Raw genomic sequence first — 21,240 nt, forward strand, 5'->3', positions numbered from 1 at the left:
CACCCTCATTTAAGATGCCAGTATGTGAACATTTGAGACACAATTGGGCTAACTTGTGGACCGTCTGATTTGAACCAAATTTGGTACAGTTGTAGTGAGTGACACATAGGAATACCTCAGTGGTGTAGCTTGTAATGATGTCATCCACCCCAGTTCAAGATGGCAGACACATGAACATTTGAGGTGCAAGTGGGCTAACTTGTGAGGATGGTAATTATCAATTAAGATTATAGTGAAAGGAAAGCAGATGGATTAGTTCTTACCAGGACTTGTTTTTTATAATATCGTGCTAATGCATTTGCCCATGTGTAATCTGTAGATTTCACAGGTGGTCATGTTTGCTATAAGTCAGCTCTATAACATTCCCTGACAAGCTATGAATCAATCTCTAAAAGCAACTGACCTTTATGCCTCACAGCCAGTTATCTAAATATCTGGTTCAGTTTGTAATGACAAAGGTGGGAAGTGTTGTTGTACATGGTTAAGCACCACAAAATCAACTGTCTCTGAAATCACCTAGAGGCATTTTTAACACAGTGCATTTTCATCCTTTCCACAACCTTTAATCTAGTTGGTACAATATATTATTTTAAGTTTTCTTGGGAATAAGGGATTCTGCCCCAGTGGCTGACATAACACCATTATAATTTCATGATTGCACAATGTTTGAAAGCCAGGTTCCGGAGAGGTGTGTTTTATTTCACATATCACTTTTCTTCAGCTGTATTACTCTCTTCTACTTTGTAGATGCTTGTGAAGTCATTTTGTCAAAGCAAGAGAGCATGAGATTTGGAGCTGGACAAATGCTATCGCTTCTGCATAACCAACACAAGAGTGTAAGGGCCCACTGGGATCACCTGGAGTCACTATATGTATGATTTGATTCCTCTACAGTGATGGGGTACCCGTGGCGGCACTTATCACAAGATATGGAGTGGCTATGGATATGTTGTTCACGTGGAGGTACCAAGTTATACAACTAGTAGCTCTACATTATGTAATTAAAATCATCATGATTATTATTTAATGAGCCTTTCGGTACAGGACTATTAGCATTTAGAGGGGAAATGTAAGCCACTTTAAGTCCATGAGATTAAGACAGCAATAAGTCAAATAAATACAAATCTAAAGCAAATTATCACAGTGGACACTTGTTGAACCAGCTCCAGCTATTCCACACACTGATGAATTGGACACAAGCATTAAAGTAAAAATGTTATTCCTCAATTACTATATTAATGCACCATATTTAAATGTGATCACTCCAAACCAAAGTTCCATGTGACTTAAGTGCACAGATGATGCTTTTCAAAAGTGGGGAGCTGCTCCTCCATTTCAGTTTGGGGGAAATTCCAACTGTGTGTCTGAATGATACTCCAACATTATAGCAAAAAATTATTCAGATACTTATTCAGATCTCCATATGCACATTGGAACTCATACTTGTGGCATGAAACTTCTGCATCAGAGGTCATGAATCAAGTCTATTACTTAGGAAGTAGAATTTTACATTTATGCTGCATATTCAGAGGATGAGGTCCTGAGGGCAGATTGCTATTATTTATAGATATCCTAGAAGAAAAATACTACCATTTATGTTGTGCAAGCAGAGAGAAAGGAGGTAAGAGTGATGCATCTTATTGGAACAAATACATGTTTTATTCACAAAGGTAAGAAATAGGACTAGAGGTGAACCCAAGCCTAAAGCCTTCTAATTTTTGCTGACAGGGCCTGATATATCACACAAGGGTGTGCCAGTCCAGTAATGTCATAGGTATGCAAGTTGCCCAAACAGAAAAATTGTGCAGACACTACACCAGAATAACTGCGCAGCATGGAAATGATTTGACTAGCAAGCTAGAGGTTGCCAGTTCGAATCCCTGCTGTTATGTTTCCCAGACTATGGGAAACCTCTATCAGGCAGCAGCGATATAGGATGATGCTGAAAGGCATCATCTCATACTGCATGGGAGGAGGCAATGGTAAACCCATCCTGTATTCTACCAAAGAAAACCAAAGGGCTCTGTGGTCGCCAGGAGTCGACACTGACTTGACTGCACATTTTACTTTAGGTCTACTATTTCCAATGGGTTTTGTCTTGCATATTATTTGCACAACTTGAGTAAATGCAACATTATTGGGCTGACTTATCCTTGCACAATATGTCAGCAAGTGTCCATGAAATTAAAAACCTTTACTATTCCCCATCAGCAACATCCTCTATGTACTACTTTGGAATCAGCATGGCAACCAGAACTACATGTCTATATAACTAATCTCAATATTATTTCAACTTGGCATCCTGCTTGTCACTGAAACATGTCAGCCATTTTTCTTTCAGAGAAGCAATACTTTATATAAACAAGCAACAGGTTGTTATTTCAAGGACCATTGCCTTTTTTCATTAAACATTTCAGACTGTGTCGGTAGCACTAGAATTTATGGTTTATGTATTCAGGAGGTTATGAGAGATTTTGTATTGAGTTGAATTACATACCATCTTAGATTTACTTATCATTATGAACTATTATTGTACTTAAGCCATTTATTTTATATTTGTTAGGAAATACTTTCTCAGGCAGAGAATTTTATATGGAAATAATGATTTAAATAGGTACCAATTATGTCCGAATGAGTTAACTTGAAAGTCTCTATTGAAATCAGCAAGAATTGGATTTATACAGTGACTGATATCAGAGGAACAAACTACCTGTGGAACCAGCAAATCGGGGGTAGCACAATAAGTTGAAAAGTTGTTTTCTTTTCTGAAACATGGAGTTGCATACAGAAGATGGTACTCTCAAAACCACATCATATCCAGACAGATTGGATTCAAATTGGTGTCAGCCAGTTCACTGATAAACAGTGTTACACTGATTAATCATTTAGGAGTCAAATTATTCCCTGGTATCCTATTTAGGAAAAAAATTTTAACGCTGTAATCCAAATATCTCCCAATTTTATGTTCAACTGAAATCAGTGGCAACTTTACTAAGTGTTGTGACAAAGAGAGCAGATAATTTTTTAAAATCAATTTCAATTTCAGTTACAGGTACAGTGAGAATAAATGTGAAATAGTGTAGCATGGGAGACAGCAATGATAAACTCCTCGTTTATCATTTATCAAACAAAGACAACCACAGGACTCTGTGGTCGCCAGGAGTCGACACCGACTCGATGGCACACTTCACTATATGAGGTTGGAATTGGTAAGCTAAAGAGCCTTGCATTTTTAGACAGGTTTATTTATACATGTTAGATCATTTTCACTCTCTCCATGTGAAGTGCTTTGTAAAAGCCAACTAAGCCCCTGCTACTCAACAAGTGTCCTATATGGGCAGATGAGAGAATGCTTGTATTATAATGAATAAATAGTATTTTTCATGGTAGGCAACATCTCAGATAAGTTTTTATCATATTATTTAATTCTTTGAAATAGTCCCTGGATTATTCTGAATAAAGGTAAAGTGTGCCGTCGAGTCGGTTTCGACTCCTGGTGACTACAGAAACCTGTGGCTGTCTTTGGTAGAATTTGGTTTACCAAATTTGGTTTACCATTGCCTCCTCCTGCGCAGTCTGAGATGATATCTTTCAGCATCTTCCTATATCGCTGCTGCCTGGTATAGATGTACCAGCGGGGATTCGAACTGGCAACCTCTTGCTTGATAGTCAAGCATTTCCCCACTGAGCCATTAAGTGGCTTATTCTGAATAAAGAAGACAGTTATTCTAAGCATGTGCAGAGGGCTATGGAGCTTCGAGGCACAGAAGGGGGAGGGGTGGCTTTGAGGACTAGGCTGCCTGAGCCAGGAGGTAGCATAGAACATTTTAAAATGTTTACCCCCTCACCAGGGGGTGGGGGGGATGGGATGAAGCCAAAAGGTCTCTTTTAATACATTTTTTAAAAATACACATTTCAATAAAGAAATAGTATTTTGCATGTCTTTGAATATGAAATGATTGTTAAGGATACTAATCTAAAAATGTCCAGAATTCTGAAAGAATTGTATCACAAAATTCCTTTCATAGTCTTATACACTTGTAAATTAAGGCCATTCAATTCTTTTTAAAATTAGTTTAAGTTAACCTTTAAAAAATCTAGTTGATGTTAAAAGTTAACAGCTGAAAATTTAACTAGATAATTCTAATGACTGGCTGGTAAACACATGTGGTCATGGGAATATGTTTTCTCTTGACATCTACCAGAGAAATCACAATTAAGAACCAATATTTCATGTATAACTACAGTAAGATATTTTTTCTTCTATTTCAAAACTGGAAAAACAACACACCCCTAACTTTTATTAACACAAAACAAGTTGCAAGAAATAAAATCTAAAAAGATGTGATAGGAGTTGTTAAAGTGCATATTTTATTTATTTATTTATTTATCATATTTTAATACCGCCTGATGTGTATATCTCTAGTTAATATTATTAACTAAAAGTTAATATTAACTTTTCACTCATTAAGAGATGTACAAGATGGGGGCTGGGGCTAAAGTGCAAGGTGCTGTGCAAGTGCCCGTTTTGCACCCCACCCCAAACCACGACTGCTTGGGAAACCTGTATGTGTCACCTTAATGCCACTGAAGAAAGAAGCAGGATATTGGTTGATCAAAATAAAAACAACAAAACTCTATGCACTGAGTTTAGTTTCCACCAGATCCTAAAACTGCACAAGAATATGCAGAAGGTTCATTTACCACTCTATATGAATATTATAAAAATAAAATTTAGCTCTTCAAACACAAGAGGAAAACACGTTTTCATCAAATTGGTAAATTATTCATACTGATTTTGTCTTATTCATTAAGTGTCTTTTGAAATTTTAGCAACTATTCCTCAAAATTCAGCAGCATGTTTCTTAATATAATAGTCCTCTTTTAGTCTGATCACTTTGCTTAAAACTCTGATTTCTTAATGGTCCCAAATCTACTGATTGAAGACTCGGTGTTGGATCTTTATGTTTTGCTAGCTGACAGGCTAGTCTTGCAGGCAATCAACTGGAATTCTCTTCTCAAATTCTCTCGAATCTTTAAGAGTGTAAAAACATTATAAAACAAATTGCAACATTCAAAACAGAATTATTCATATGTAAATATAAACTTTACTTTATTTTAAAAATATAGTAACAATATCTTACCATAAAGGATTAACCCAGGAGAGACACAAGCATCACAATACCCATAAACTGGGTAAAAAGCACCAGAGGTGTGAGAAAAGACCACACAGGCCATAATGAAATGTTAAAACTGGAGTTGGAGGGAAAGAAAAAAAAAAAGTAGTTTTAATGTATTGTCAGCAGTTCTAAATGTAGCATAATGTACATCATACGCTTAAAGGGGTAATTATGAAGGGGGAAATGTTGCAATGACACTACTTTCTTATGAATACATTTCTTTCCATTTCCATTAAAATCTGAATGACAGAAGAATAAGAACATAAGAACAGCCCTGCTGGATCAGGCCCAAGGCCCATCTAGTCCAGCATCATGTTTCTCACAGTGGCCCACCAGATGCTGCTGGAAGCCACAGGCAGGAGTTGAGGGCATGCCCTCTCTCCTGCCATTACTCCCCTGCAATCATCTTTTTTCCACATGTGTATTCTATAATGGATTAGTTACTAGAAAATAAATTGTTTTATATTGTTTAATGGAAGAGGAATTCATTACAAGCCATTCTATCTCATTTCAACATTATGACCTTTTCACACGTTAGCCTCCTTTCCAAAGGGAAGAAGTCTTATGAGATCATCGTATCTATTTTCCTTTGTTCTCTTTTAATAACTTTTGCATTTACAGTTAGAGACAAATTTATAGCACATAGTACATGGTCCTAGAAGATCCCAATGGGGGTGGTATTATTTTTTGCTGATCTGCCATAATACCATAGAGGTTAAATACAGTTATACCTGAATTTACACAAAAGACCTCCTGATTTCCAATATCAAAAAACATGGAAAAACTCTATTCTTGGGTTCAGGTAAATACAGTGGTTCAAGATGGCAGGTATTCAAACAAAAGAAAACATATTTTTGTTATGCAAGTGCTGTTGGATACAAACCAAATTCACAACACATGGAAGGGGGTCCTAGGGAATCCTGAGGATATTTTTTTGCTGATCTGCCATGTTGTTTCAAGATGGTGGCCACTCAAAATATAAAACACTTCTTATAATCCAAGTGCTGACAGCTGGATGAGAACTAAATTCAAAATACTTGAGAGTAGGCACAATATAAGATTCTTTACATTTAAAAAAACAGAAAGCATGCTCCATTCGTTCCACTTATTGCTAATTGCATTTAGGCAGGCATCAAAAGATGTCTGAATAAGCCAAATTCTGTCTAGACTTCAAAACAAGACAAGGTTCACAATGCATTAAAACCATAGGCTATTAGTACAGTTCTTTACATATGGCCTCTGAGGTTTAAGAACCTGATTTATCTTGGGCCTCTATGATTGTGCAAGAATGCTCAAATGAACAAAGCAGGTAGGACATTCCAGACGGTCAATTGAGGAGCGAGGCAATGCTGTAGTGTTCACAACAGAGGCAAGGTCACACACACACACACACACACACACACAACCACCACCACCACGGAGAACGTCCTCATTGCTCTACTGGGGACAATAGGGTTGGTTGGATGGAAGAGGCAAGGTTTTGTCTACTTAAAACGAAGCGCATAAAATGCCAACACTGTAGTTAGGATGACCAAAATATCCTTTTCTGTGGTTCTCAATCTTTGTTTTAGCTGCAGCATTTGGTACACAACTACTTTCTTCACTCTTTGAAGGGGCTAGGAAAATATTTTCTTTACATCCCTGTGGCACACTGGGTTTTTCAAGATCTTTGCAGCAATGATGTCTGTGTGAGTGTTATGTAACACATAATGGTACCATCTAAACTGTAACTTATACAAACCTTCCTGCAAAGACACATTCATAATACTTTTTAGATTGTTTTTATCAAGTCGTTTCCATTCTTTTTGAAGCAATTGATCTCTTAGATCTCTATTCCATTTATCTTTGTATTTGGTTCTGACTGTACTTAAACTTAAACACATCAAAAGATAGTCCACCTGACTATCACAATGTTTTCTTTTAAAAACAGTCTGGTGGAAAAGCATAAACATAGAAGTATACAGGATTACCCATGCAGAAACAGTGGATGATCCTTTTAGTGAGATAAGGATAGAATTTCCTGGGTGATTTTCAGTGCATGTTATGACTTGCTAGTTTCTGATCCCCAGTATTAAGCCCATAACAATACAGAAAACAGGTGCAGAGGGGCAGATCCAGCAGGAAGTAACAGGGGGTGCCACAGGAATTATTTTTTTCATAAAAAGACCCCCCCCATTTATAGAAATATTGGGGCTTGGATTTTCTTTCTCTTGCAAATACACTACGCCAGGGGTGTCACTCAGATCCAGTGGTGGATTGTGACCCACCTCTTGGGGGCCACACATAGTTTTGCACCAACCGCTTTCTGTCGCCTCACGCCCACCTCACACCACCTTCTCTCTTCCTTCCTTTTCTTCCCCCCTCTCTTGCCCTGCCACTTAAATTAGCAGATTGCACTACTTTTTACACCAGAATACACTCAGGGAAAGATTGGTTTATATATATATATATATATATTTTTGGTGCATTTTAGAAGAAATTCTGAACACCACACTTGCCAATACCAGATTTTGCATGGACAATCCTGCCACTCTCCCGTCTTCTCTCCCTTACAGAGGTGTTGCTAGGTACTTAAAAGATCCAGGGCCTGGGCCCACAGGGCCTGGCTGAGGCCCACAGCACACACACCCCCATTTCAATAATTGAGCAATTTCAAGCTCTCTAAAGGTGTCCAATTCTCTCCTCCCCACTAGTTTGCTTCATTGCTAAAAATGAATCTCCTTTTTTCCCTACAATCAGTACCCACACAGTAGAGAACCACTGTGGTGAGGTGATTAGAGTGGGGGACTTGCGTTCCCCATGCAGTCAAACTCACTGTGGGACTTTAGATAAGAGACACTCTCTCTCCTCCAAACGTGCTTCACAGGATTGTTGTGAGGATAAAAGTGGAGAGGAAGAACATGTACACTACTCTGAACTCCTTGGCAGAAAAACAGGATATAATAAAATATATGTATACTATATGTCATAATAAAATATATGTATACTACCTGAACTTAGACAGGGCATTTGAGCGCTAGGATTTAGTTGCTCTCCTTGCCCCCCACCACAGCCCCTTCTTTACTGCTCAGTCAGCTGCTCACTCACTCGCCCCCTCCCTGTCGCTTGCTCACTCACTCGCCCCCTCCCCGTCCCTCTTTCCTATCTGCATATGGAATCCACACTGCCCAATCACCATGGTGCAATCACTGTGTGGGCGGGGCTTGCCACATACAACCTTAGTACATTATATATAGAGAGATTATATAGATAGATGTGTCTAATATATATATATATATATATATATATATATATATATATATATATATATATAAAAATTAGACTTTCAGTCACATGCATTCCAATCCTAAGCATGTAAACTCATAAAAAAATTCAAACAGCATTTTTTTACACCCACTTTTTAACAAGCAGTCCAGTTTGATTACCTTCTAGGTAAACTACATTTAAACAAAAAACAAATGTGACCATAGTGTATGTCTATGCACTAAAGAATGAAAATCCATCAATTTTATTTCAAACAGGACAGCAGAATGTCATATATGGAGTTATCCAAATTTATTAAGATTTAAAGAAAGCATTTCAAGGGCAAGGTGGCTTTTAAAATGAGTTTCCTGTGATCTGATTTGAAAAGCTTTATTTTGAAGCAAGTGCATAAAAATAGACTTTTTGTGAGGGAGGGGGAAATGCTTTCAAGAAGTGGGGCTATTTTAGTCCATTACAAGCTTATTAAAAAGACAATATGTAAGTTATTTATATGAACTACTGTTACAAGCACAAAGCAAAATAAAATATTAATTATTATAAGGAGAAACCATTTTCTCATACATGTTGCTTTTTAAGCTATTTTGAGAACATTGTTGCTAAAAATCAGCATATATTTATTATTAAACATATTTATAGTACTAAGACACAAGGAAACCGCCCCCCCCCCCGCAAAAAAACACCCCACAGACCAGGTTAGAGCGATAAGCAGTTTAATATCTTCAAACTCAACAGCCAGCAAGCCAAAAGGCAGGAACAAAAACAAGAACAGAGACATTTTGTTGGAGCATACACATAAATGGAGGTTTTCAAGTGGGGATGGGACTTTTCTCGCATACACGGTTCATGGAGGAGGGAGAGAAACATAGCGAGGATATTCACATGCACAGCAAAGATTGGGCTTTGCTGCCTAAGCCCAATCTTTGCTGCACGTGTAAACTGCCGGGAGCCATATGGCTCCCGGTGGCGATGCACCCATTTAGGAAGCCTACCACTTAGTCAGGGTTAAGGGCGCAGCCTTAACCCCGAATAACAGATTGTGTGTCGGTGCTGCATGGCTTCACAAGGCACTCACACACCAGCAGCCTCCTAGCCGGCACCAAAACCATCTCCATAATGCACCGCACACTTGCGCAGTACATTATGGGAGTTCTGGGGACCTCCCGGCCGCACAACCTCCATGCTTCCAGGAGCAACTGGCAGTCTTCTGAGCAGGCAATCTGCCACCCAGCAACAGCAGGGAAATAGTCTGTGGGGAACGTAAGCATTTCGAGGCTTCCTCCCCTTACCCCTTTTGAGCCCTTTCACCCAATCGTAAAGGGCTCAGTGGCTTAAGCAAGGGGAACAAATCCCACACAAATAAAACAGATAAGGGTTGGGTTTCTTAATGTTTTACTTTCCTGTTGGGAGACTAGCCCAACAGCCAGCTTCCACCTCTCATTCAGTTCCTCCTTGTGGCTTCCTCATTCTGCAATTACATTCAAATGCCAAGTGGGGGAGGAGCACAAGACTGCAGTCAAACCAATCAGGCTCCTGCTGGGAGACGGCAGAACTAACAGCATAAAGGATTATTCCCTTTTTGACTCTGCTACTGTCGATGCTACTGCCAATCTCAATCCAAATTCACAGGGGGTGCCACTGCACCCTTGCACCCACCCTGCAGGTGGCCCTCATTATCGATGGACTCCGTATCCACGATTTTATGTAGAGGGTCTTAGAGATCCAGTTTCATTATCCGCAGGTAGAAAAATAAGTGAAATTCACCTATCTGTGGTTTTGATTGGTCGGGAACGACACAGAAATTACTTCCAATGTCATTTATGATCACCATTTTCCAGCTGAGAGCCATTTTGTGGCTCTTTAAAAAAAGGTGAATATTTGACCATTTGGGGGGCTCTGGAAGACAGAGCTGGAGACCTGGGGAATAAGCTACTGTCCTTTTCTGCTCTTATTTCTGGCCTCCTTTCTTTTTGGGGGGGGATAGGAGGGTTAGGAACCTAGCCTTCCCCATTTCCCATTGACTCAAAATTTCGTTATTTGCTGTTTCCATATTTGCACCTTTAGGCGTGAATGGAACTCCCGTGAATTACAATGGCCACCTGTATGATATTTTGTGCCATCGTTATAACACTTGACTTAATTTCCTCAGTTCTCAAAGTATGAATATTTACCCACAGGTAAATTAAATAAGTTCTAAATTAAATTTAAGTTTATTGCTTAGATTTAACCATTTGTGTGTCTAATATATGAAAAAAATAGATGAAGCACCAATAGGAAACTTAATTTACATCAATAATCTAAAATGGGCCGTTTCTTGGTTAGTAGCATCCCAGGTGACAGTGGAGGTGAGGGAAAGGAAGGAGCCTTTGGTGTATGGGGAGACTTCCTGTCAATGTTAGTATTTGGTTATGAAAAACTCATCAGCCTTTCTTCCATGAGAGCTGTAAAATATCTCTGCTGCTAATATTTAAAAAAATGAATTTATTAAGCACTATTGATATTTTATTTATTGCTAAGTAGAGTATTATTTTATGCTACTGCTGCTGCTTTATAATTCCCTTTATATTTATTTTGGCTTCATTCTTTATTGATCTTGATTTATTGTAATGAAATGCCATTGAAATATTTAGTGTACTACTGAGATTATTATTATTGAATGAGTTTTGTTTAAATGAAATGCCTTTACTTTCTATTGAAATACTGGTATGTTTTTGTATGTACTGTTGTCTGTTATAGCATTTTTTATGTACTGCAATAGACTTGCGATCATTTGGGGGAAATTCCTTTGTGGAAAAACAGGACACAAATTTAAGTAAGATGGAATGAAAAATTATTCCCTCACCACTGCAAGCACAATTCTCATGTATTGGACTTATGCCACATGCAACAAAGTGTTAGGTGTTCACTTTAACTGAAGTGAACTTTAACTAAAGTGAACTAGTAGAATTTATATAAATAAATCATCACAGACTTTAAAAGAAATGCTAGTCTAGAAAAGCAATGTAACTCAATGAGCAGCAACAAACTTACCAAATTGCGGCAGCAATGAAACTAGCAGTTGTGATAGGTATCAATGTGGGATAACTGGCATCATAGTCCTCAATTCCACAATACCACTCAAGATATATTATGCAATAAAAGGCCACGGACAAACTGATAACCAGCAAACAACTGCCAAATAGAAACCACCAACTGCAAGAGAAAGAAAGTGATTTAACAACATTAATTTCAGAATCTTATAATTTTTATATTAAGGTCTGATCTGTATGAATAAGTGAGGGCATTAACATGAGCAGCCACACTCAGGCTTGCACAACCCTACCTGGACAGGGCTGCTCTGTGGAGTGCCAGAATCGCAATTCCTGGTTCTGCCCCACTGGGTAGCTCGAGTTTTTTACCCAGGCTTTTACTGAAGGTAAAAGTGCGCCTCTACCCCACTACCTGTTGTGTGGCTGCCTGCACCCCAAGCAACCAGAGCGAAACAGCTAGAACACCCAGCAGCGGGGAAATCCCCCAGTGCACTGTGTTGCTCATGGAGTGCATGATGGGATTTCTGGAGGCTGGGCTCCAGGCGGCTGTGTGGCTCCTGGCAGTGCCGCTCGTGCGGGCACACAAGCCACATGGCCAAGGGAACAAACAGGAACATCTGGGGGGGGGGAGGTAGGTGCAATCGGCCTTCACGCATCCCCCAAGGCCAACTTACAGGGTTATGTGAACAGAGGCAATCTTTCCCCCGGGCCTTGGGACACTGGTCTATGGCTTCCTGTCTCCGGGAGGCAGGCTCTAAATGTCCTGGGGGGGGCCTCCCCAGAAGCCTGCCACCACCCCACACCTGCCCTCCCGCTGCCCCACGGCCTGTTAGGGGTGGTGGTGGTGGTGGTGAGAGCAGGAGTGAGTGAGTTGAGCGGCCTGACACCCAAGTTGCTTCTCCACCGCTGGGCTACATCAGGCACCGGCCACAGAGCACCTGCACAGTGTGAGCAGAGAAGCACGTGGTGCACACACAGAGGCATCGTGCGAGCCAGGCAGGCAGTGTGCAAGGGAAGGAGTAGAGCAGCGCATGCTGCAAAGCAAGGAGCAGGGCTGCAGCTTGAGCAGGGCTGCAGTGGCAGCCAGGGGCTCTCTGAGAGCTTGGATTGCAAGTTCTTCAAGAAAGAGAAAGCAAAGCGGGAAGAGTTTCGTGTGCGCATAGAGAATGGAGAGCACATTCGTAGAGACTGGGTCTCTGTGTGTTGTTTTATGTGTGAGTGTGTGTCTGTGCTGTGCTTGCTAAATTCTGCAAACGTCCTGAAAACCCAAAAGCACAAGGGAAGCGCGGGGTGGGGATGCCTTCCAAGCGCTTGGCTATGCCGAGGGAGCGAGTGCAAGGGGGAGAGAGAGGTGAGGGAGTAGGGCAAAGAATATTTTGTTTGGTCTCATTTCTTGTAAACTGCAGGAAAAGCAAAGCAGCCAACTTCCTTCCTGCTTTTCTGCAACTTGGGGTGCAGAAGTCGTTCAGATTCCGATGCAAGTAGCTGATAAAGTCTGCTCAACCCTAGAAGATCATCCCTGGTTTGAAGGGGAAAGAAAGGTGGAGGAGGGGAAGGTAAAGAGGAGAGTAATTTCCTCTGTTTCCCCCTTCAACCAGACCGTCTAGTGGGAAAACAGCAAGGAACCCTGCAAGCTCCCTTTTCCCCCATGAGATCATCCGAGACCTCTTTAGATGTCTCTCACTGCAATCAGCACTTAAACCCAAGAGCATATCAGTGCTACACTACAGGCTTAAAGGGGCTTAAACAGTTATTTGCTCTCCCCAGGTAATGATAAGAATTGTAGTTCTGCGAGGAGGAACTTGAGCTCTCTACCACAGAGTTGTCAATACACTCACAAAACTTCAATTCCCAGGGTTCTTTGTGGAAGAACCCATGACAGTTAAACTGGTATAAAACCTTTATATTTTGTGTGTAATTGGCTCCATTTCACAGTTTGTTTATAGGCACAACCAAAGTGGCTGTGGTGAACATATCTGGGCCAAACTGTGATCATGGTGGAGTGGCTGTATGACTGTGCCCCACTGCCCCATGGGCGCAACCTTACTGATTTTTTTTCTTCATGAACAACTAGATTCCCAAGCTATTGCCTCATCGCAATTTAAAGTAGTATTTACTGAGGAGCAGCTTGGATCTGCCCCATAAGGATTGTACAATGGGAGGAAGAGGGGAGAGTGGCAGGCAGGATTGCCCATCATGCAGGTCTGTGGCAAATATTTATTCAGAATATCTTCTAAAAATACAAGAGAGAGGGGGTGAGGGAGAGAGAGATTTTCATTCATTCATGCACTCCGCTCACACTACAGAGTCTACAGAGAAAAATAACAAATAAATAAGATGGATCCCTGTCCCCAAAGGGCTGACAATCTAAAAAGAAACATAATATAGACACAAGCAACAGTCACTGGAGATACTGGGCTGGGGGTGGATAGGGCCAGTTATTCTCCCCCTGCTAAATAGAGAGAATCACCACGTTAAAAGGTGCCTCTTTGCCAAGTTAGGAGGGGTTATTCCAGCTTTCTCCATGCATATTCTGGTGTAAAAAGTGTATTCAGCTAATTCAAATGATAAGGTAGTCCATGCAAAATGTTCTGGTGGGCTGACATTTGCTTCTTCCACCCTCAAGTGACAGCTCTCTCATATTTGGCATTAACCATGGTTAGTGCTTGCCATGGTTAATGCCAAATCAGGACCAGAATCAGAAACCCACTTTAAAACAATGATGTTGGATTCCAACCAGTTTTTCCACAAGTGAATGAAGTTCCCTTTGTCCAATGGGAAAGGCTATCTACCCTCGTCAGCCCTGAACCCGCATAAAATACACCCGATTCAAGGATCCTCAGGAGTAGATTGTCAAGGGACAGAGGCTGCAGAGGTAAGGTGGCGGTAGAGTAGACTGGCAACAATCGCCCCTCCCCACTGCATAAACAGAGCTTCTTTCGAGGTACTACTTGCGATCCAAACCAACATTTCTCATTATAATTTGCAAGGCAAATGCTATGCATAGTTTGCTTTACAAACTAGCATTAGATAACAAGGCAAATCATAGTTAATGCTAAACAGAAAATTGAGATAAATGCCACAAAAAAAAGAGGGGAGAAAGAAGCCTAAAAGCTGATGTACCCATCTGCAACAATTTAGGAGACTGAAGGAAAGATTCAGCTCAATCTTCCTTCAGCTGCTGGCATACAGCCAGACCCTCCATTCTAAGCTAAACCTGTCAAGCCATATGCATGTGATGTTCAAGTATTTGTTTTGCTGCTGGCACTGCAGAAGTACCTTCAAACCTGTACAAATGACAAACAAGCTCCACCACCTCTGGTAACAGCAATGCCTACTGGCACATTTTAGGGCGCATAGTATGGTAAGAACGGGCGGATCGAGGAGGAAGGATGGGCAGTTTCAGATTAAGTATTCCTGAAGAGGCATAATGTCTCTCTAACAGGCTGCAGTATGGGAAAGGAACAGTTCTAGACTCTTCCCTGTTACCCTGCAAGCACTAAATGTGGCTTTATCAGAGGAAAGTGTCATGCCCCCACCTGAGGAGGAAGAGGAGGGGGCAGTGGACTTACTGGGAGGCAGGGAGACGTCTGAGGAGGATCAGGTCTGTGATCCGAGTGGGGAGGCATTTGAGACGGGCCAGGGTGAACAGTTGGTACAGGAGGGGCCAATGGGGCAGAATGGTCTTTGGAAGGAAGAGTCAGAGTCTGAGCAGGAGGTTGAGCAATTATTGTCCCTCAGAGAACGTAAGCGAGAGAGCATCAATGGCAGATTTTGGAACTGAGAAGAAGCAGCCGACTATCAGCAAGAAGGTAGCAAGAGACTGAATTTGTGGCAGCTGCCAGGGGTGGAGCAGTGATTGTATGCACCTGGCTGTTGGCTATAAATTCTGTAGTTTGTGCCCTGAGCAGTCGGCTGGAGACAATGAGTCTAATCAACCTTTGTGTGTCTGAGATATTGTGACCCTCAAATATGGACCTCTAAAACTTGGCTAGAAGGTCTGGTTTATTGGAGTTTGATTGGAATTTCTGTGCATGGATTATTTGCTTCTGTATTCTGGGACTAACTGTGTGTTTAGACCTATTGTTTATCAGTAAAGCTGAAACCTGAGATGCACTTACAACCGGCTACAGTGTCGTAAATTTATGAGTGATTAATGTAAGTTGTCAGGCTGATGACAGAAAGTGACACAATCCTTCCCCCTTCTTATGTAAACCATGATCAGGCTATGCTTAGAAAACAAGTTGGCAACTGTGATACATACCTCCTAATGTGTGTATATATATATATATATGCATACACACTTTTTATGTATATGCATACAAAGGTTGTCTCAAAGCACAGCATAAATAAACTTATTCAGAGAAAACTATTGTATTTGCCTTTTTATAACTTCTATTATAACAGGACTCTCAAAATGTCCAGCAGCTAAAAATCATGAGAGCTTTATCTACATTTACCACATTGCATTCTCCTACTCAAATATATCAAATATTACTTAGAACACAGTACACTGGAAACATCTTGTACACAATCCCCAAAAGGGGGAGAAGTTTCTTCACACATTTAATCTTCTAGTAATGACAGTAAATATTCATATCAAATGATACCTACAGTAATATGTAAAGGTTACACACCATATTTTTGTTCACATGAAGATTGCAAAACCTTTTCTTATAAAATTAAAATCTCCTTACCTATCTGTTTGAATAATTTCTTTAACGGTTTTAAAAAACTCAACATAGTACGTAGTAGCAATTGATGCCAATATCCAGAATGCAGAGTGAATGTTAAGTCTGGGAAGAGGCTTCTCCTTCTTCTCTATGCTTGCAGATTCAACTACAAATAAATAACACCACAGTTATTCCAGTATAAGTCATTAAATGCAGCATAATGTTAGACACGTAAAGTGAAGCACTTCAACCTTCTAATTCATTCTCTGTTGCAAAGTGATGCATTGTGCCTCACCCAGGGTCCTTCAAATATACTGTACATGCATTTTTAACATTCCATTCATCTTAACGATGGGCATTCTACAGCATGCCATTTTTGTCCCTTGGTCATACTAAATTTCTGGTGTGTGCATAGAAAGGTGTGCACTCAGGGCACAATTTAAAAATATCCCATGCACTGATGAATTAGATTCAAGCACTGAAGTAAAAATATTATTCCACAATTCCTTAATTAATGCAGAATTTTTAAACCTTTAAAAACATCTCTGGTTTATTATATTTATACAGTGTACAATCCTATTTTTCCAGGAATTCTCAACAATTGTTTGCCTTAAGGGGGGAGGATGAGGAAGAGAGAGAGAGAGAAATCACTTTAGGACCCATTCAGTACAACAGTACAATTATTTGCCTGGTTCTTAAGAGCCATAAGGAAGGCTAAAAGCAATGTTCCAATCAGAATCTCCCCTCCCGACCCCAGCCCCCACACCTTTATTATTATTATTCCTTTCTTTAATTATGTTGTTGGCAAACCAGAAATAAATCCATCCTTCTACAGCTATATTAAAAAAAAAATTAACCCTCAAACAAATATTATATCAGAAGTTTGGGAACTCATAATGAATTTGACAGAAAGTGGGCATTTTTCACTATTCAGTTAAAAAGCGTATTTCTTATATAAAACTGAAAGCAAATAGTAGGATAACAAAATTCAGAGATTGCTTTACTCCAAGGCACATACTAACACACGGCATGACAAAATAGTTCACACAACTGGCCACTTGGTTTTCTTGGCCCAAATGCAACTTTTAATGATGAAATGGGCTCCCCCCACCCCCAGCTGCCACAAACTCAAGCCATATTTTTGCACACTACTTCAAAAGGTTTTCAAATTGAGACTGAGCAGTGATTTCCCAAACTGAGGCTTCTACTCATGACAAACCATTCAGATGACCAATCCACCATAAGTGTGGTGCAAACTAGGCAAGAGGAGTGGACTTGCCTAGAAGCCCCCTCCCACTACTGCCAGTCAAAGCAGCCACCCTCTGACTCAGCTAGCCTGTGGCATGCCCTGGTTTACTGAACAGAGTGTGCCGCAGGGTTCTGCTGATTTGAGCAGACAGCCACTATGACACATGGGAGTGGTGTTCAGGCTCACAGCAGTGGAAAGTATCCATGCCACCATTGCTGGCGGAGCACAGCTCCCGCTTGCAACAGCAGCCACCCAAGGGCGTAACTACTATTAGGCAAGGGGAGGCAGCTGCCTGGGGGCCCCCACGCCTCGAGGGGCCCCCCAGAGGCAAGTCACATGACTATATATTGTGAAGTGTGTATCAGCGAGGGGCCCATTTTAAAATTTTGTCCCTGGGCCCACTCCAGCCTTGTTACGCCCCTGCTGAGCCACCCTTTGACTCAGCCAGCCCAATGGCCCGCTCCGGTTTGCTGAGCAGAACATGCCTCAGAGTCCTGTCAAGCTGGAGGACAACCACTGTGACAGGCGGGAGCAATGACCTGGGCCAGTCACAGTGGGAAATATCTGTGCTGCCACCACTTCAGCTGCCACAGCAGTCACCCTCCAGCGCAACCGGACCTGCAGTGTGCTCTAATTTGCTGAGCAAAACACACCCTGGGGCCCATCCAAGTTGGATAAAACTGTTGCAACAGGCAGGAGCTGCCTTCTAGTCCAGCAGCAGTGGGAAATCTCCATGCTGCTGCTACTGGCAGCACATTTTTCCACACAGGAATAAAGCTCTCATTTACTAACTTGTTCTGTAAGGTGATCTCAGGTTATCCACTATGTTAAATCCAACTGCTTGCTTGCTTGCTTATTTATAAGCTATGTTTACTGTTTTGTATAATGCATATGAAGATATGCAAATTATGGCAATTTTTTTCTGGTAGCATCTGATCACCTGCCACAGCCACTTTCTGACTCAGCCAGCCCTGCAGTGCACTCCGGTTTGCCAAGCAGAGTGCACCACAGAGCCTGGTCAAGTTGGAGGGCAACCACTGTGACAGGTGGGCGCCGCACTCCAGGCAGTGGGAAATCTCCAAGTTGCTGCCACTGGCGGAGCAAGGCTGCCACCCACAGCAGCCCTGACTCTACCAGCCCCGCAATGCATTCTTGTTTGCTGAGCAGAGCATGCCACGGGGCCTGACCAAGTTGGAGGGCAGCTACTATGACAGGTGCAAGTTTTTTATTTATTTATTTATTTATTTATTTCCGCTTCTATACCGCCCTTCCAAATAGCTCAGGGCGGTAAGCTGCACTCTAAGCCAAGAGCAGTGCAAAATCTTAGACAAGCTACCATTCTCTCAGCAACGCCCCCCTCCATCTGCAATAGTACTGATTTAGTTTAGAAGGATGATATATGTAAGAAATACTTAGAGAATGTAGCTGAAGAGTTTTGAACACTCAGCAAGCATTTTCTAAATGCCATAGGCAAATCCCTATGGTCTTATTACATCTCAGGGTGGGTGCTGGCATTGCAGCCACCTCCTGGATGAATCCCTGGGACTGGCAAGGACCAAGGTTCCCTCTGACAGGGATTCTCAGATGTTGTTGACTACAACTCCCATCATCTCCAAGCAAAAGCCATTGCAGCTGGGGATTCTGGGAGTTGAAGTCAACAACATCTGGGAATCCCAGTTAGGGGGAACACTGGCAAGGACCTCCTTTGCCCCTTCAGCAGGGCAGCCCTACCTGACCAACACAGCCTGGCCGGTTTGCACCTCCTCTCCGAGGGCTCACCAACGGCACCTACTAGTCGCCCGCAGTGGCTCCTGCTGCGTCCCGCGAGGCTCAGGTTCGTGGCCACCGAGCTGCCGCCGCAGCCGCAAGAACGGCTGCACCGAATCCGCCTCCTCCACTACCGTCACCTGCTTCTCCGCCATTTTGGTACAAGAGACGAGAGAATTCCGGAAGTGACGAGTGTAGAACCGGAAGGAGATGTGGATGCGGCGGGCGGGCCGCATCTTGGCCACTGAGCGGGAAGGGGCTTCCCTTGTGGTTGAGCTCATGTTGGTGTTAGGCAGGTTTTTTTCGCGAGTAAAGTCATACTGATGGGACTGATTAAGGAGGACTGTGTCCTTAAAAATGCTTTACATGTATTGTGGAGTCACAGACTAACAGATTGATTGTGGCTTTCCTAGACTGGATCCCACTTTGTCAAATGCATGGATTTCTCTCCCACTACAAGCAGTAAATTAGCATAGTACAGTTAGGAAGCGAGTGATCGCCACTACTGTTGTATATAGCCGAGCTTTCCACGATATCATGGATGTACTTTTTATTTGTGTATGGCTATGTATATTCCGTTTATCATAGATCAACGTGGTCTGCAAAAAAAACAACTCAAAAACCAATTAAAATATAGAATAAAATACGAAGGACACTTCTGCATTATATCTCTTGTATTTCATGACTTTTTTGTGTATCCACTGTTTATTTTTCTCTCTGTATCCGTATATGTGTGTGTTTAAATATAGATAATCTGGCTGCATCAAACAATGCAGCAATGAAATGGGCTCTCATTCATAAAAACCTATGTTAGTTAGGTTAGTCTGTTAGTTTTTTAAGGTGCCACAAGACTTTTGGTTGGTTTTGCTGCACTAGGCTAATTAGGTAATAAAGGTATTATTACCTTTCTGGAATTTCTTTATTCCAGGGCATCACAGCATGCTTCACACAAACCAGCATAAATCTTGTGTGATGAACATAAAGTACATCCCATTTATTTGTTCCATGAATATGCACAGCAGGAAGCTGGATTCTCCACCTCTGCACGCACGTGTTGATTGCATGTAATGAACCAAGCATAGGAAATGCTTAATTTCTGCATGTGACTTCCATGTAAGAAGTAATGTCTAGAGTGAAGCACACAGTCCCATACAGCAAGATAACTTCCTCTTATTTCCAAAATTTACCTGTCTGTAGAAGATAGGTTTCAGACATGTCCCTCTTTAAACTTTCCCCTATCTTTAAACTTTGATCTAGTAGCAACTGTTTACTCAGCAACTTATGGTCTTGCTTCAGATAGGCAGTAGCTATAATACTTAGCATTTATATAATACTTTCAAAGCACTTCACACACAGATTTATTTAAACAGGTTTTTCCTTTCCTTCTTCAAAGCAACTCAGAGCAGTGCACATTGTGTATGTCTCCACCCTCTCATGTTATCCTCATAACAACACTGTGAAGCATGTTCTGCCTATTGGCCACAATCCAGCACAGAATTAAGTGTGCTTAAGATCACTTATTTAAATATGCTACATGCATTTAACTCTTTCAGAGTATGATAATTATCACCATCTGTTCTCCCTTGTTTGCTGGAGGTTTCTCTCAATGTCTTCATGTTAGCATTGTAGATCATATATATAACTTCAGACATATTTTAATTTTAAGTCAATATTAGGATTTATGGAGCCTTCTCTTTAGGATGTAAAGATATTTTAATGCTATCATCATTGAACTTATATCTCCATTTTCTTCTGTCAGCAAAAGTTCATATTTTGATTTCATTTGAAACTCCCTCAAAAGGTGTTCAAACAATGCCAATTTTTTAAAATCCACATTATGTAATTGAAAATGTTTACTCTATAATCAGTGTAATGTATTTTTCCAAGATGAAACCATGGGAAAGGATCATGAAAAGCCAAAAACAAATATGTGGCTTGGACTATGAAAAGATTTTTTGGGTGGAACTTGGCAAAACAAAGCAATAATATGTCACAGAACATTTAATAGAATGGCACAGGTTATATTTTTCTCAAATGTCAAAAGAAGGTTACTTTTGGTGATAAGTGTTTCTTATCACCAA

General features: G+C 41.1%; 1 protein-coding gene across 1 annotated transcript; it reads right to left on the minus strand.

The window, feature by feature from the left end:
- Window positions 1-983: 983 nt before the first annotated feature.
- On the minus strand, window positions 984-19,419 carry TMEM128 (transmembrane protein 128). Its single transcript, XM_053256965.1, has 5 exons — window positions 19,185-19,419; window positions 16,168-16,309; window positions 11,472-11,633; window positions 5,145-5,253; window positions 984-5,034 (listed from the first exon to the last, which is right to left on the minus strand). Exons 1-4 carry the CDS (start codon window positions 19,393-19,395, stop codon window positions 5,154-5,156), a joined length of 615 nt encoding a protein of 204 aa, XP_053112940.1. The 5' UTR covers window positions 19,396-19,419; the 3' UTR covers window positions 984-5,034; window positions 5,145-5,153.
- Window positions 19,420-21,240: the final 1,821 nt, after the last annotated feature.

Source organism: Hemicordylus capensis, chromosome 5 (genome assembly GCF_027244095.1).
Source record: "Hemicordylus capensis ecotype Gifberg chromosome 5, rHemCap1.1.pri, whole genome shotgun sequence".
Classification (NCBI taxonomy): Eukaryota; Metazoa; Chordata; class Lepidosauria; order Squamata; family Cordylidae; genus Hemicordylus; species Hemicordylus capensis.

What these genes read in the sequence shown, in the direction of transcription:
- TMEM128 (XM_053256965.1), bottom strand. Translation starts at nt 19,395, where the DNA reads ATGCGGCCCGCCCGCCGCATCCACATCTCCTTCCGGTTCTACACTCGT. An exon ending in GGAGCCACTGCGGGCGACTA is followed by an intron (nt 16,310 to 19,184) that starts GTAGGTGCCGTT and finishes ATTTATTTGTAG; the next exon opens with TTGAATCTGCAAGCATAGAG. An exon ending in GAAATTATTCAAACAGATAG is followed by an intron (nt 11,634 to 16,167) that starts GTAAGGAGATTT and finishes TTTCTCTTGCAG; the next exon opens with TTGGTGGTTTCTATTTGGCA.